Source organism: Loa loa (genome assembly GCF_000183805.2).
Source record: "Loa loa unplaced genomic scaffold supercont3.87, whole genome shotgun sequence".
Classification (NCBI taxonomy): domain Eukaryota; kingdom Metazoa; phylum Nematoda; class Chromadorea; order Rhabditida; family Onchocercidae; genus Loa; species Loa loa.
This window is the reverse complement of record NW_018108267.1, coordinates 208,520-222,082: the sequence shown is the minus strand read 5'-3', so window position 1 is coordinate 222,082 and position 13,563 is coordinate 208,520. Positions and strand designations below refer to the sequence as shown.

General features: G+C 33.5%; 5 protein-coding genes across 5 annotated transcripts; 4 read left to right on the top strand and 1 right to left on the bottom strand.

Moving 5' to 3' along the window:
• Positions 1-1,042: 1,042 nt before the first annotated feature.
• LOAG_06911 (hypothetical protein) lies at positions 1,043-1,854 on the top strand (the record flags this gene model as incomplete). Its single annotated transcript, XM_003142445.1, has 3 exons — positions 1,043-1,199; positions 1,418-1,621; positions 1,721-1,854. The coding sequence occupies 3 exons, from the start codon at positions 1,043-1,045 to the stop codon at positions 1,852-1,854; spliced, it is 495 nt and encodes a 164-aa protein (XP_003142493.1).
• Positions 1,855-2,264: 410 nt separating this feature from the next.
• LOAG_06910 (hypothetical protein) lies at positions 2,265-4,330 on the bottom strand. The gene is made up of 5 exons (XM_020447280.1): positions 4,153-4,330; positions 3,705-3,858; positions 3,483-3,575; positions 3,114-3,261; positions 2,265-2,890 (listed from the first exon to the last, which is right to left on the bottom strand). Exons 1-5 carry the CDS (start codon positions 4,227-4,229, stop codon positions 2,793-2,795), a joined length of 570 nt encoding a protein of 189 aa, XP_020302475.1. The 5' UTR covers positions 4,230-4,330; the 3' UTR covers positions 2,265-2,792.
• Positions 4,331-4,710: 380 nt separating this feature from the next.
• LOAG_06909 (RiNg Finger protein family member) lies at positions 4,711-7,760 on the top strand. The gene is made up of 7 exons (XM_020447279.1): positions 4,711-4,793; positions 5,157-5,255; positions 5,845-6,018; positions 6,432-6,586; positions 6,838-7,066; positions 7,149-7,381; positions 7,493-7,760. Exons 2-7 carry the CDS (start codon positions 5,193-5,195, stop codon positions 7,611-7,613), a joined length of 975 nt encoding a protein of 324 aa, XP_020302474.1. The 5' UTR covers positions 4,711-4,793; positions 5,157-5,192; the 3' UTR covers positions 7,614-7,760.
• Positions 7,761-8,616: 856 nt separating this feature from the next.
• LOAG_06908 (hypothetical protein) lies at positions 8,617-11,952 on the top strand. Its single transcript, XM_020447278.1, has 10 exons — positions 8,617-8,729; positions 8,796-8,892; positions 9,002-9,184; positions 9,849-9,971; positions 10,041-10,125; positions 10,363-10,487; positions 10,768-10,986; positions 11,236-11,417; positions 11,504-11,662; positions 11,827-11,952. Exons 1-10 carry the CDS (start codon positions 8,707-8,709, stop codon positions 11,939-11,941), a joined length of 1,311 nt encoding a protein of 436 aa, XP_020302473.1. The 5' UTR covers positions 8,617-8,706; the 3' UTR covers positions 11,942-11,952.
• A 406-nt stretch (positions 11,953-12,358) lies between these two features.
• On the top strand, positions 12,359-13,535 carry LOAG_06907 (hypothetical protein; the record flags this gene model as incomplete). Its single annotated transcript, XM_003142441.1, has 2 exons — positions 12,359-12,455; positions 13,246-13,535. 2 exons carry the CDS (start codon positions 12,359-12,361, stop codon positions 13,533-13,535), a joined length of 387 nt encoding a protein of 128 aa, XP_003142489.1.
• Positions 13,536-13,563: the final 28 nt, after the last annotated feature.

The window sequence follows — 13,563 nt, the reverse complement described above, 5'->3', positions numbered from 1 at the left end:
AGATTTCAGGTTTGTAAAGCAGTTGTGCGATAGGTAAATCATCATCTCTTAAATCACAGAGATCGCTTACCTTTACTGCCGCGTGATTATCTTACTGATAAAGTGATGATTATTTACTGGTCTTTAAAACTAATCAGTGTCTCGTCCTCACTGTTATTGTTGTCGACATTAGCTCTTCAAAATTCCAGAAGGTTGATGTAAACAGCTTAGTTTGACAAAAATCCGATTGCAAACAATTTTTCCCATTCTATGCAATAAGTTTCCATTTCAAACGCTATTAAAATAAGTGTATTAAAATCTTGTACTAAATATTTTGACGTTTAAATTTTACTCTTTTCTTCATATTTTCGCTCTCTATTTTCGAAAGAAATTTTTAAAAGGTTGATCCGAACATTTTGGTTCAACAGAGTTCAGAATGGAAAGATTATCTTCTACAAGCTTACCGTTATCATTTAAAATCAGCGTAACTGCCCGCGGTAGCCAATCCAACCATCGAAGGTAATTTCAGTGTTATAAATAAAGCTTGCCTTAATTAATATGTTACGTTTAAAAACAGAACAACAAAATGATAATAAGCAGCTATTTTAGCTTATAATGCTCATTGGTGGTCAAGCACCTAAGGTATTACCAGTGTTGATGTGGTCAATCTGAATGTCTTACGATGGATACCGCGGAAATTCATAAACTGGAATGTAAAAGCATGAGAAAGTTGATTAAACGATGCAATTTGAATTGAATGTTGTAGTAAGAGATTTGCTACAACATCGTTATCGTTATTGTATCGGAGAATTTGGAAGATTTCATTTATGTGATTGGTGGATTTAACGGATCATTGAATGTAAAGTCTGTAGATGTCTATGATGTACACACTAATAAGAACGGGACGGAGCTCTTCTGAGGCGTTTGACCCTTGTCTTTATTGTTTTTATTTTCAAATACATCTTTGTTTGTTTGATTCCCACGTGAAACATAAAAAAGGTGATATAAAAATTTGCTTTTGGGAACTTCTTCAAATCTAGGTCAGTGGATACCTCTTCCATCGATGACTGTTCCTCGTTCATCAGTTGGTGTCACAGCGCTTGGTGGTATGGTTTATGTTGTGGATGGTTATGATGACGACACTTGGAACTCTTTGGACACAGTTGAAGTTTATGAACCAAGAAGAGCAGATGGAAACTTTAGCATCCAAGCATTCTGGTGTAGGTGTTATAGTTATTGGTGATCGCCTTGTTGCTGTTATGAGAATATGTTGGTCCGGTAGCTAGAGAGACAGCTGAGGTTTGCCCTTTTTTCAATGAAATCAAATAATTAGAAGTTTAGAAAATTTAGCTACATATTGACTACTTTATTCTCTAAGCGAGATAACTTTTAGCAGAGAAACACCGAATTCTTTTAAACAACCATTTTCATTCTACAGATCCTAAATTACGACTCCTGGAGACTTTTGCCGGGAATGAATGTATGCCGTCGCAATGCAAGTGTCGTTCCTCTGGATTCAAATTAATTCACGATCAGAGGCTAGCTGATTCTTTTCTTTTCAATATTATGTGTGATTCTCCACATGAAAAGTTTTTCCTTACTAATGAAGAGTTGACACGCAGTGAAACAAGGAGTAGTGGAAGTAAAGTTCTCGCAAGGGAGTTACCTCTTAGAGATTTAGATTTATATTGTTGAGTTTAAACTTTTCCCGTCAATTTCCATTTCAAATTATGGAATTTAGGCACATCAAATTTGAGTCCAATTGAAGTTTTAACTGTTTCATTGCTGGGACAACAACCCTGGACTCATCTTAGTGTATCAATCAATCATCCAAGATCATACGCTGGCGTAGCGCTTTTACCGAGAGTCGCATGATGAGTCTGGCAATGCTACTCACATCGCTGAGCATAATTGAATGGAATTCGGGAGAAAGCAAAAATATTGGTGATTCGAATAATGGATTTGTCAGCATGTGATTCTGCAATGTTTAAAAAGTACTAAATTATGATACCACCATAAAAGATATGCCGATGTGACTAGTGCTTCTGTCATTAGCTCCTCTGAGACTTTTGATGCGCAAACTAAAATTTCCCGGCAAAACATATAATAGAAGCATAGATATACCCATAGTTCTTGTTTTTACTAGTAATATTTATTAAAATTCAAATATGCTGATGATTTTGCTTGAAGTACTGCACTTCACAATTTGATGAGCTATTAGGTGCTGTTAAATCGTCTTTACTTTCTTTTTTTATATTCATAGCAAAGAGTAAAGATCAACATTTGGCAAAGAAGCCGCTACTAAAAACGCAATTCTGCTAGAAACGATATGTATGGTCATTGTAATGATGGAATAGACTAGGTAAAATCAATTCTCGGATCGATTTGCACAAACTAATGAATGAAAGCAGCTCGAAATGTATAATCAAAACAAAGTTTCCAAGCATAAATAATTTCGACACAAGCAACTAACACAGTTAAGAGCAGGTCCGCGATTAAACTGCTCATAAAATTGTACAAATTAGATGACTGCAAGTGACTATTAAAATTGGTACTTCAATCTGTCTAAGAAATCAAATCCTTTTCAGTAAAAAAAAGTTCTTGAAGCTCGGGGTTATCCAAACATTTCACATATAATTCAATTTACAAAATAGGGCTAAGAGCACGACGTCAGTAGGGGTAATCTTATAAACAGTTAAGCATCAGTATGCTTAGGGTGACATAGAATAAAAAGGAAGCGAGAAGAAAAAAGTAAACGAAGTTAAAATATTTCAGCACTTCTGGATGATTCATATTCTATTCGAAAGTGATATTTATAGAACTAGAAGCCAAACGACAAAAAATATACCAAGATATATAAAAAGGTTTGATAGAAACTGCTCTTCTTCCGCTTGTCTCGTGCCCGCTGCCGCTGAAAATTAAAAAAAAAAATACAAAGATATACAAAAACGTTTTCCCTAAATGAATACTTTGTATATTTTATGTATATATTTTTATGTATATATACGAAGACATATCTATTAAGTTCAAGTCATCAGAAATTAAGGACACTGCATGCATTACATCAGAGAAAAGAATTCAACGAAGGGAATCGTATAATTTTATCAATAACTAGATAGGGCGGAAAAACTAACGCGCTTCTGGACGTCGTTCTCCAAAGCCACTATTGAAGAATGACGCGAAAAACGAGATAGGGAATACTCCGATACCCATTGAGAACTGCACACCTCCACCACCATTTTCACCGCCCCACTGGAAGCCCGGGAATCCTTGAAAAGAGCTCTAAAAATAGAAAAAAAGTGTTGCTTCTCGACCAAGTCTACATCACACTGTTCAAATGTGTCTTCAGGATCTCGTAAATAATTAATGAGATCCTTTAAGCTCAAACCTTCAAAAATTAAGGACACTCCACATACAGTAGTGCTTTGAGAATAATCGCAGAAACTTCTTGCATGCATTCTTTGCACATGGTTGTCAAAAATATGAAAATAATGAGGACTTGCCTGAGGCATTTCGGTTCGTTGACCTTTTGGACGCGGTGGGACTTTATCTCGTGGGTCTGTATCATTACCACCTCTTCCATAGAGCGGTATAACCTGTTTTAGATATGTAAAAGTTTCAAAGGATCACTTCCTGTTTATAATGCCACACTTAATTTATAATTTGACTAGACGCTAGTTAACGACTGTATTTTCTCATAATAATGTCATACTAATAAAATTTACCTTCTCTCTGCTAATGGCAGATTTGCAAACGGGACAGAGCTGCCTATTAGGACGTGTATCAAGCCACTGATGAAGACATGGCCAACAGAACAAATGACCACACATTGAGACTACGGCATCTCGTGCTACATCCAAACATATGTTACAATCGAATCTGTAAGTTATCTTTTGGTCATTAAATTCGCTCAAAAAAACATTAAAAACTCTCATTCAACTGGTTGACATCTCTATATTTGAAGTCCATAAGCAATTTTACAAACTCCTATAATTACTATAATGGATTAGAACAAGTGTCATACTACAGTGCGACCGTAGAAGTATTTTACAGCGAAGGTATCTCTCTCTACCGCAAGAATTTTTTAAGATAACCAGAAGCTACTGCATATAGAGAACGAATATGAGACTGAAAGAATATATACAAAAAATTAAACTGAAAGAATATGTATACCTTGCCGTATCGTCATCTTTCTTGCCATCTTCCTTCGAAGAGGAGGAATGACTTCCAGTGTGAGTGACACCTACCATTGTCCAGTGTTAGCGAAATAATTATCGAGAAGAGAGGGGACAATAATGCTGTTATTATTGAGTAAGCTATCTCTCACAAGAGCTAATCAGAAAACCTGGAAAAATACCAAGAATAGTTTTCTTCTTGTTTTTACTTTATTAAAAGTCAAAGATCAAAGATTAAAGGATATCGGGCTATCAATGTCTGAAAGTAAATTCAACCATAAATTTGATAAATCTGATCGCCATCTACTCCTTGATTTTGATATAAAACAAAATGAAATGAAGAGATACAGAAATATTAGCCTTAAAACATTCCATACAACAAAATACATCAAAAATCAAGAACAATATAAATGTGAGCTAGAAGAATATACGTCATCCTTAACGCAACATCAAGTATGACGTGCACTCCTCTAGCCCTTTTCTGTTACGTGATGTTCTAATGCGACCATTTTCTCTGTGTTACAAACCGTTTCTTTTGAAAATTTCCGGATTTTTGCTGTTCTTCCGCATGTTGGTGCCTGGCTACCGGATTGGATGGTTATCTGAAGGAACAAGGAATCTGAAGGACTTGTAAGGCAGGTAGTGCAATTAAATAAGATTTTAATTAAAGCTCTTCGAAATATACCATTCTATTTCTACAACAATAAATGTTAAATACTAAAAATTGTTTAATTATATATTATTGAATGGAGTGTCCGGATATTTTTTAATAAAATTTAGAGTATGAGTTGTATTAATTTATACAATTTGCTTTGTAATTATTGCGATGCATGTCAACCGTTAGTTAACGTTCTATTTTTACAATAATAAATGTTAAACACTAAAAATTTTGTTTAATTATATATTATTGAAGAATGAAATACTTTACGAACAGTATTAATAGGTATGACTGCTGACTAAACTGTGTTCTCCTTTCAAGTAACAAGTCAGATGTGCTTTCAGTTCGATTGCATAGCAAGGTGGTATTTCAACGTGAGGATGCAGCAGGGACACAATACGCAACAATTTCAAGGAGCTGTCCGATTACAGAATGAAATCTCAGTAGGCTTATTTCCTCATCTCCTTCATCTCAGTTCTATTCAACTAGAGTGTATTTTAATATCCGTATTGTAACTGTAATGTACTGTTTTGTATGGTACGTTTTGGTACTGCTAAAGTAATCTCCTTTGAATGATATTACACATTAGTTTCCAAATTTCCAATTTCCAAATGAATTAACGCATTACGGTCCCCACCCAGCAGTTATTAATATTTCACCTACCTTCATCATGCATATGCTGAATTATTTATTGACCTTTCCACCGAAGAAGTAGACCAGTTAAAAGTCACAAGTGAAAAATATAATGGTAATTGATATAATTGATTCACTTATACTGTTTCTTTCAAAGTTCACTGAGATGATTTGAAGTGATAAACCTCTGATATTCTAAGATGTACGTCTTGTGATGTTTTCATAACTTGCAGAATGAACTATTAATTGGGGTAGTAAATTCAGATGGGGAATATCAGCATCAAAAATGCTGGAGTCTTTTGACTAGTACTTTGCCTTTTAATACATTCAGCTACTTAAAAATCATACTTTGCTGGTAAAAGTTTTAGCAAAAAATTTACAAATGGCTTAAATTTTCAGTTTGAGGAATTGAATGAAGAAGAGCAGTGGAGAATTGAGCACACAAAACTGCACGAAAAACATCGAGGACATGAACAAATGCATATGGAGATCCTTTTGATATTGATAGTAACATTGGTTGTAGCTCAAATTGCACTGGTACAGTGGAAAAAAAGGCACTTCAAATCTTATCAGGTTTGTTTTTAGAATCGTACTAGCTAGTTTATTGCCTTTCAGTCTTTAGTAGATAATTGAAGTGTCTAATTTGCGAACACTTGTGCTGTACTGCTATAACTATCTTTAGTAGATAATTGAACACTTTCTGCTACTTTTTCCAAACTGAGTTTCAACGTTCATTGCCATGAGCACATGGCACTAGTGGGTTTCTTGATGGAGTCTAATGAGTCTACAAGTCTCATTTCATCCATTTGATGTATTACTTGTCTGAAATATCATTGGTTTGGGGAATCAGAAGGATATTATTGCACAATAATAGTAAATTTCTCGAATGTATTAATCCTAAAATAAACGACTTTATATGTCTTTTTATTAATCTGTATATTTGATTTCTGCTAGCTTTTTTTGATCCGTGATAAGAACTCTTTTAGCTATGTACACTTCTGGGCATGTGGTTAATTCCTGTATTTATATGTGTCCAGAGATACTGGTGGAGATTTTTGATAACGTGGATTGTATATTCCGTACTTTCAACTGTGATTTGGTACAGAGCTACTCGTCCACAAATATCAGGAAAAACACCAAGGTTAGTTGTACTTTTAATTTTTCCCACATGAGCTTTTATTTTTTTTTTTTAGTGTTGATTTCTTTGTTGCATATTCTATGGGCTGTTTCAAGTCCGGAAAAAATTTTTCCTTCTTTACGAAACCTACATCGCGTACTGAAATATGAGGTATATGAGGATTTGCAACAAAACTTTATTCTTTTTCAACAATATCTGTGGTCATAATTTTGATGGCAGGATATCTATGGATATGTTGTGTGTTGTTCTTTCAGACTGGTTTATAAATGGTTCTTATTTTTACATAAACTGAGTTATGTTCTCGGAATAGCGGGATATGTTTTTATCATGTTCACTTTACTGGGATTGAATCATATATTCGCCATAAGAGCACGATTCTTAATGGATGCTGGTTTACTGCTTTTGTTTTATGGCTTATATTATGGAGTACTGGGTCGTGATTTCGCACATATATGTACGGATCGTATTGCATCCAAAATTGGAGTTTGTTTCTTTTCCTTCTTTTCTTTATACAATGATTTAAGAAAACGATACAATAATTTTAAAAAAAACTTCCATTTTACAGTATTACACGGAGGAAGGCTTGCCCAAGAGAATTCTTGAAGCGGATGTTTGCGCAGTGTGCGGGAATCATCTTGAGATTGACGATACAGAAACTGACTACGAATCAACATATCGTTTGTCATGTGGACATTTATTTCATGAATTTTGCATCCGCGGTTGGTGTGTTATTGGTAAACAACAGACATGTCCCTACTGCAAAGAGAAAGTCGATCTTAAAAGGATGTTTAGTCATCCGTAAGTTCTGTCATTGGAGCTATTCAAGTCCGGCCGAAAATCTCTTTTAATTTTACTTTTTTTATGCTGAACTTTGAGATCATAATTAAACCCATCGTAATTTTTTTATAGGTGGCAGAAACCTCATCTGTTCTATGGGCAATTGTTAGATTGGATTCGATATCTGGTTGCATGGCAGCCATTAATTGTCACTTTTGTAAAGGGAGTTAATACTTATTTTGGTCTCGAATAATATATCCAGTGGTTTTAGGAATTCTTTTGCTTTCCAGAAATGTAATTTTACAAACTCTTCGGCTAAAAATTTGCTCAAGTGTAATTTTCATAAAGATATTCGTTCTTGCTGTACCTTGTGATTAAGAGACAGCCTGTTAAAAATAATTGCTGCATGTTGCACTTTCTTATTTGTTTTCGTTTATTATTGGCGAGTATTTGTAATAGTGATTGGGAAAAGAAAGCAGCAAGAGTTCAGATTATTAGTTCATATTAGCTTAAGGCAAGCCACTTACGCCTTTTATTTTTTAGGCCGTTGTATTTTAATGTTAGGTAGTCTGAAGTGTACTACTCTTAATCATTGGCATGCTTTTAAATCCTTGTAACTTTAAATATCACCATGTATTCTGTTGCATGTCGTAGGTTCGTTCTAAATCGATTCTTTGATTAAAGTAGTGGTCAGTTTGTAAATTATTGTTTGAATTTTCTATGTTACTGTTACTGTTTCTGTTTCCGGTCCTTCCTCCTTCAACTTGATTTATATGCTGATATCTATTCTTTACTTGTTTTGAGTTTTTGCAAAGAATTTTTTATGTTCTCAAGTCTAAGAAATTTCGAAAAATGAGTCAATTATTGAAAGTGAAACATCGTTCAATGAGAGCAGATTTCTTGCGCATAGTGCTAAGGTTTTTATGCTTTTGTATTACTACTTGTAACTTATACTGTTGGTACACACCATGTGATATCTCTTTTAGTAATGAGTTTCGCTTCAGTCAATATTGCTGCAATTTGTTTTACGATTTCTCTCGTTTTATTTATATTTTCATATTCCGATAAACGGTTTCATGGTTTAATGTTCTTTTTAATTAAGGATTTATATTCGAAATTCGCTTGAAAAGCTTTATACTTATAAAGAACAATAATTTACAGCATTTGGTAAGCTGCAACAGATTAGATGGATTAGTCAAATGGTAGGATAGTTAGTGCTGCAGAACAATATAAGAGAACTTGATTGGAATTGTTTTTTCCAGAAAAAGGTCCAAAATCTATACATATTGATAAGGCAGAACGTTCTCCGTTGTTGCGAACCAGTGTTGATTTATTGCTTGTCGAGGATGTCGACCACAAAATTCAAAAAGTAATATTTTTTGCTACGAAGCATTTTTCGTTTACTGATTTCGAAATTCAGAACCGTTCTGTTTAGGTATGGTTTGATTTTAAAGAAGCCATCTGAACATTTGAAATCAACTGTTAAACCAGTTGCTGCTGTATTTGCGAGTGACGACGATGATGGGATTGAGGTACTTTCAGTTTCAGGAACCTTATCTAATGCCGGTAATTGCTATCAAAAATGAAATCTGAATTTCAATCATCAATTCTGTATTACGTCACTACTATATTCATTTACAGACCACATCATCGAGTGAGGTCACTTCATCGACAGTGCGTGCAAAAATGCAAGCAAAGCGTGAGCACGAAAAAGCCCTTGCTGAAGATCCAACAATTTTTGATTATGATAATGTATACGAAGAATTACAAGCGAAGAAAAATGAAAAAATTGCAGAAGTTAAAGCTGCAGACAAGGAACGGAAGGTACACATGACTTTTTTTCATGGTTTGAAGACACAGTTCTTTTTTAATGGTTGAAGACGTAGTCCTTCTTTTCTTCACGGTTGAAAGCACATTTCTTGAAGTTGCATAATTATTCTAAAGTTAAAATACAAAATTTAGTAAACACATATTTTGTTTAAACAATTTTGCGTGAAACTATTTTGCGCGGTGCAACGTTAACACCGTAAATGCGCTTCATTAGCAGATTTGTATAGTTTTCTAATGTGAACTGCTACTTACATCTTGCGCATTTGAAGTACAATTTTGCAATTCATTTGGTGTGAAATTATTTTGAAGTAAAACAAGTTTCTTTGTTAAAAAACTTCTTAATTTTTCATTTTTCCGTCTTTTTTTTCCTTTAATCTATTATAGCTTAACTGGTATTGGTAAAAATAGTGTTTGCATTAGGAAAAGAAAATTCTTTTTCGAATTTCTCGAAAAGAAAACTACAAGACGATATGATTTAATCATTCAATTTTAAACCGTTTATTTATTCTGAACTACTGTTGAAATAAGAGCTCTCTGCAGAAGATTAAATTCAATAGTGATGAATAGTTTGATCCCTTCACCTTTATTTCTTGATTTGCAGTGATTAGTTGTCTCAAAACAATCTACTGTACAATTACATTAAAAACACCAATTTTAGTCAAAATATGCGGAGCAAATTTTGGAAGCACACAAAAAGCGTTTACTTGCGCAGCAAAGTCGAGAAGAGCGTAAACAACAAAAAGAACGTGAGGCAGAAGCTGGACAATTTGATGATAAGGAGGTATGCTGCAATTTGAATATAACCTTGTTTTAATTTATTGGTTTGTCGCCTTTAATTGGTTTTTTCTAGAAATTCGTTACGAGTGCATATAAAAAACAGCTAGCAGAAATGGAAAATTTCCGCTTACAAGAAAAAGTTGACAATCGGCTTGATGGTTGGTTCATTTTCATTTTCTGTGAAAAAAAAAAGAAATTTCATTTCCTTCTCGTTACATTAAGGCTATCATGATCACCGAATTCTCATCATATTATGTCAATCATATCTTAATGCTGGAATAGAACGACACAGCTAGACAAGAATTATTGGTTTAATTATTCAATCTTCTCATTATCAAGATACGGGATATTTGTGATTTAAAAATTCTCAACCAAACCGGATTTGGTTTTTCTAGAGTTGACAGCAGTGGAAAAGCAAAAGAGTGGCCTATGGAAAGGTGGCTTTTATAGGACTCTGTTGGATGATATTGTTGGAGAGAGTGGTACAATTAAAATAGAAGGAAAGGATATAAAGCAGGAGGTTTATGATCAAATTTGATTAATTGAGTAGTGCGAGGAATTTCGAAAAATTTCGAAACTTCGTAAAATATGTGATCATATCAACTTTTCATTTATCATTAACATTTTCGATTCACTGTTTAATCGAGCATGGAAAATGGGACGAATTTTTTTTCTTTAAACTTGAACTTTTCTAACAGGAAAGTAACAGGAACTAGGAATTAATTTCAGCGTGATGTGTGTTTTTATAAATTATTAAAAAAGATTATTAAAAAGGAAGAAAATTATAAAAGATATTTTAGACTATTAACCCAATGGATCTGCAACAGACAGTGATTGATCCTGCTGAGCATGCTAAAAAACTCTCTTTTTTGCGGAAAGACAGCAGTACTGATGATAGATTCCTGGAATTATCTACTGATAAGTCAGTGAAAAAATCCATATGTTCTGATGATTCAGAAGAGGAGCCAGAGTTCAATAATGCAATATCAGTAGACTTGAAGCCTGGTTTAAATATTTTGGTCTGTTTTAGTTTCCTTCAAGTGTTCTCCATATTAACACGATAGGGCACTTCACAAAAAATCTATCTTTTAAAAAAGAAGCCAGCATAATTCAAAAGAAATAACACGTCTTCTATTCATATTTCAAATGTGAACTTTACCAAATGTTTATTAACATCTGTTCTTTTTGAAAAGACTTTATTGTTTCCAAAAAACTGTGTCGGGGTTCTGCATGATGCTTACTTAGTTGAAAGTCTTATCCGTTTTCAGAAGCCGCAAGTGAAAAAACCAACAAAGGCGGAACAAATTCGACGGCGCTTCACGCCATCTCCGGAACATCTGGCAGCAACTAGCAGCAGTGATGAGGAGTTATCAAAGGGGCGGGAAAAGCAAATAGAGAGACAGAAACGTGCTAGAGAACACAACCATGGAGGAAGACGGCAGGAAAAAAGGTGAAGTATTGTAGGCTAGGCTAATTTGCTCTTTTGTCCCTTGAAACTTCATTGTTTTAAGCGGATTATAATGTGTTTGATTTCAGTTCTGAGTCACATAAAGAAAAAAGTTCTGCAAGACATCACAAAAAACTTCATGAACACCACTCTGTGGAAAAAAGGGAATACAAGAAGCCTGAAATCGAAGGAGAAGGAAATGATGAACCAAGGAAAAGAACTGTGAAGGAGAAAACTAAAGAAGAAAGGTTAGTTCAGTAGTCTTTTTCGAATTTCCGGCGAGATAAAGTGCTAGTTAAGAAATTAAGTCCTATGTTACTTAACTGGAATCGCATCTCAAACTATTCGGTTTTGTTATAAAATTCTGAAGTATTTGTTGTTATGCTCCCTAAAGAAATCTTTTTTTTTCCAGGCTGCAAATAATCAAAATGGTATTAGCTCATCGGAATGATTCGGAAAAAATTGAAGAAATTCGACAAAGATATCTTGAGCGAAAGAAAGAAAAAATTGTTCCTTTGCCGTTATGACTGTTAACCTCTAGTTTCTCTTTTTTAAAAATATTTATTTATTAATTTTTTTCGTTTTTTTTACATTCTTTTTCAAGATGATTTATATCATTTCATTGCTAAACGTTTTTGGAATCTTGTAGGAACCTGTATAACATTTTTTTTTTTCCAGCCAAATATTGCAAACAGCATGAAATAAAATCCCATTCCTAGGAATACATCGTATATTTACTATGTTTAGTTCTGTTATTTTCATTGTTTGTTCACTCATTTCCCAAGTGTCAATGATTTGTAGAATTTGTATTATGATTGAAATAAACAATGAAAGTCTTCACCACAATGATAAATATCTTTTTCACCTAAGGTTTTTAGAAAATAGATCACGTAGTGTATGATGTCATTGGCGTTTCAGCGTCTTTTTTCACCAGAATTTGAAAAATGGAGCGTCACAAGCATAAGACAATCTGTCTGCCTTTTCTCATAGACGTTTCTGATGTATATGATGAATGGAAATGTATTGGTATTTCACAGGCGGGTTATCTACGTGGCCAAAGAGCATTTTTCCTTTGGGGTTTAAAATACCAAAAAAAAGACAAAAATTCCATGAAGTATCCTTTGGCTCTATCTGATTCCTAGTTTAGTAGTTCAGCCATGTCTCTCTGCATAACTTGACTCGAGCATTTCTTCTTTCACGGCATATAAGGCTCACGTGGTTCTTTTTTTTAGGAATACTAAAACTTTTATGAGTTTCAATTGATTTGACTCCGCTTTATTTTCGGTTTTTCTTTCGTCCTTTGGTTTGGTATGGTACTTTCTTGAATTTTGGATTATCAATGTTAGATTATGGTCGTTTGCACTGCCATCTATAATTATTTCTGTTGGGACTAAAATTTTAAAATGTTAAAGTTAATTTTTCAATGGAACGAAGGATTTCATTAATTAAATTAATTTTTAGAACTTCCTTTATCAAATATTGCAACTCTGCAGCTTTTTAAGAAGAACATGAACTGTCCACGGATGTATGAGAGTGTGCAAACTTGAAGTATTTTTTTTCTAAGGGGAAAAAAAAGATCCTTATTTAATGGCACAGCAATTCTTTCCTATCATTTACATTTAATTATTTATAGCTTAGGTTTATAAAATGAAAGTGCCTTTCAATATTAATGAAACTTCCTAAATTATTCAATCAATTTTCTTTTTCTTTGCTAAATTCTTCAAAAACGATTTTCTGATGTAAAAAAGAAATGTATTGCCATTATCTCTTAACCATTTATTTTCTTTTTTATTATTTCTGATACTAACCATAATTTCATTACTATTTTCAGGAAGAAATAACTACAAAAGTGCCAGAAGAATTATGATTGAAACATTAAGGCTTAGGGCAGTACAAAATATTTGCCAAGAGAATAATGACAAATGCCGAGAGCAGAAGTTATTTATGTTCCTTATCTTTATCTTAATGCTTTTTACAATTCTTTCGTTATCTTCATGCAACTATTTCTATTTCAATACACTTCTCTTGTTATTTTCATGCAGTTATCCCTGTAATGATAATGATAATGATTATGGTAATAATAATGATGATGATTATGATTATGGTGATGATAATAAATAATGATACTTAGTAATAATAATAATAATAA

Bases quoted from the DNA above. Each gene is read 5' to 3' on its own strand.
- LOAG_06910 (XM_020447280.1), bottom strand. From the start codon at position 4,229: ATGGTAGGTGTCACTCACACTGGAAGTCATTCCTCCTCTTCGAAGGAA. The intron at 3,576-3,704 runs GTAAATTTTATT...TATCTAAAACAG, and splicing joins CTGCCATTAGCAGAGAGAAG to GTTATACCGCTCTATGGAAG. The intron at 2,891-3,113 runs GTTAGTTTTTCC...TTTAATTTTCAG, and splicing joins AGAACGACGTCCAGAAGCGC to CGGCAGCGGGCACGAGACAA.
- LOAG_06909 (XM_020447279.1), top strand. From the start codon at position 5,193: ATGCAGCAGGGACACAATACGCAACAATTTCAAGGAGCTGTCCGATTA. The intron at 6,019-6,431 runs GTTTGTTTTTAG...GAACTCTTTTAG, and splicing joins GGCACTTCAAATCTTATCAG to CTATGTACACTTCTGGGCAT. The intron at 7,382-7,492 runs GTAAGTTCTGTC...ATTTTTTTATAG, and splicing joins AAAAGGATGTTTAGTCATCC to GTGGCAGAAACCTCATCTGT.
- LOAG_06908 (XM_020447278.1), top strand. From the start codon at position 8,707: ATGTCGACCACAAAATTCAAAAA. The intron at 10,126-10,362 runs GTTGGTTCATTT...TGGTTTTTCTAG, and splicing joins AGTTGACAATCGGCTTGATG to AGTTGACAGCAGTGGAAAAG. The intron at 10,488-10,767 runs GTTTATGATCAA...AAGATATTTTAG, and splicing joins GAAAGGATATAAAGCAGGAG to ACTATTAACCCAATGGATCT.